The 1282-nt window shown below is 60.6% G+C and overlaps 1 protein-coding gene across 1 annotated transcript; it reads right to left on the bottom strand.

The window, feature by feature from the left end:
* Positions 1-65: 65 nt before the first annotated feature.
* Positions 66-1228, bottom strand: LOC102261018 (serine/threonine-protein kinase/endoribonuclease IRE2-like; the record flags this gene model as incomplete). Its single annotated transcript, XM_014547332.1, has 3 exons — positions 66-783; positions 860-959; positions 1039-1228. Coding segments are annotated over 3 exons (550 nt in total), but the record flags the coding sequence as incomplete, so codon positions are not given.
* Between the last annotated feature and the right edge of the window lie 54 nt (positions 1229-1282).

Raw genomic sequence — 1282 nt, 5'->3', positions numbered from 1 at the left:
CTGTCATCTATGCCCATGACTGTCACTTCCACACACACAAACCTGGGGCCCCAAACTTACATGTCTCTAGGGTCAGACACTGCTTCAACTATGTTCGCTCATCAGATGTTCCCAGCCCTCCACCCAGCGCTTCTCTACGCTGCTGCATTGAAGACCCTGGCCTTGCCCCAGCGGATCGGGCTGGGGTCACTGGATGTGGGGCCTCGCAGCTGACTTTTTTAAGTTGCCCAGTGATTCTGCAGCACAGTGAAGAGGTAAAGCCATTTCAGCTCAGGGTTCTTAACCTCGGCACTATTGACACTTTGGGCCTGATAACTTTCATGGGGCGTGGTCAAAGGATATTTAGCAGCATCCTTGGTCTTTACCCACCAGATGCCAGTAACACCCCCCTACCCACCACGTGTGGTCTCCAGACATTACCCAGGGCCCCCTGGGTGGTGGAATAGTCTCTGGTTGAGAACCACTGCTCTAGGTAGGAAAGGATGAATGAGCCCACTTTACAGATGAAGGAGCAAGTTCCAGCTCACACGGCGTGATGTGCAGCCTGGGCAGGAGGCCCTGGGCCAGGTGATGGAGGACTCACCGGGCTGTCGGGGGGCGGGAGCTGCAGGAGCTCAGGTGCCATCCAGCCCTCTGTGCCGGGGACACCTGAGCGCAGGCTGAAGCTACAGCGGCCGGCTGCCAGCTTCTTGCACAGGCCGAAGTCCGAGAGGACCACCCTGCCTCGGCCCTGGCCCTCAGGCCCCGTGATGAGCACGTTGGTTGGCTTCAGGTCCCGGTGCACTGTGAGAGCGGGAGGCAGCTGAGCGCAGGTGGGGAAGGCAGGGTGGGAGATGGGGAGCGAGGGGTGGGTGGGTACCTATGTGTAGAGAATGCAGGTGGGCCAGGCCAGACATGAGGTGCTGCAGTGCTGTCTCCGGCTCCAGGCCCCAGCAGTCCAGCTCTGGATTTTCCACGTACTGAGGAGCAGCAAGGGCCAGGTCACTGCAGCCCAGGACCCTATGCCCTCACCCACACCGCCCTGCGCCCCAGCCTCACCTCCTGCAAGGAGGCGGGGCAGAGCTCCAGGGCGATGTAGTAGAACTGGGGTCCCCGCTCTGTACAGAAGTAGCGGAGCACGTTGGGGTGCCGGTCTGACTCTTGCAGCAGCTGGACCTCCCGCCGCACCAGGCCAAAGCATTCACGAAGGAGTCGCTTGACAGCCACTGCCCGCCCCTCAAACTGTCCCCTGGTAGGTGGGGGAATGGAGGTTCAGAGAGGGCAAAGGGTAGGACAGCTCTCC

This window comes from Myotis brandtii, unplaced genomic scaffold (assembly GCF_000412655.1).
Source record: "Myotis brandtii unplaced genomic scaffold, ASM41265v1 C42301237, whole genome shotgun sequence".
NCBI lineage: Eukaryota > Metazoa > Chordata > Mammalia > Chiroptera > Vespertilionidae > Myotis > Myotis brandtii.
This window is presented reverse-complemented; position numbering and strand designations above follow the sequence as displayed.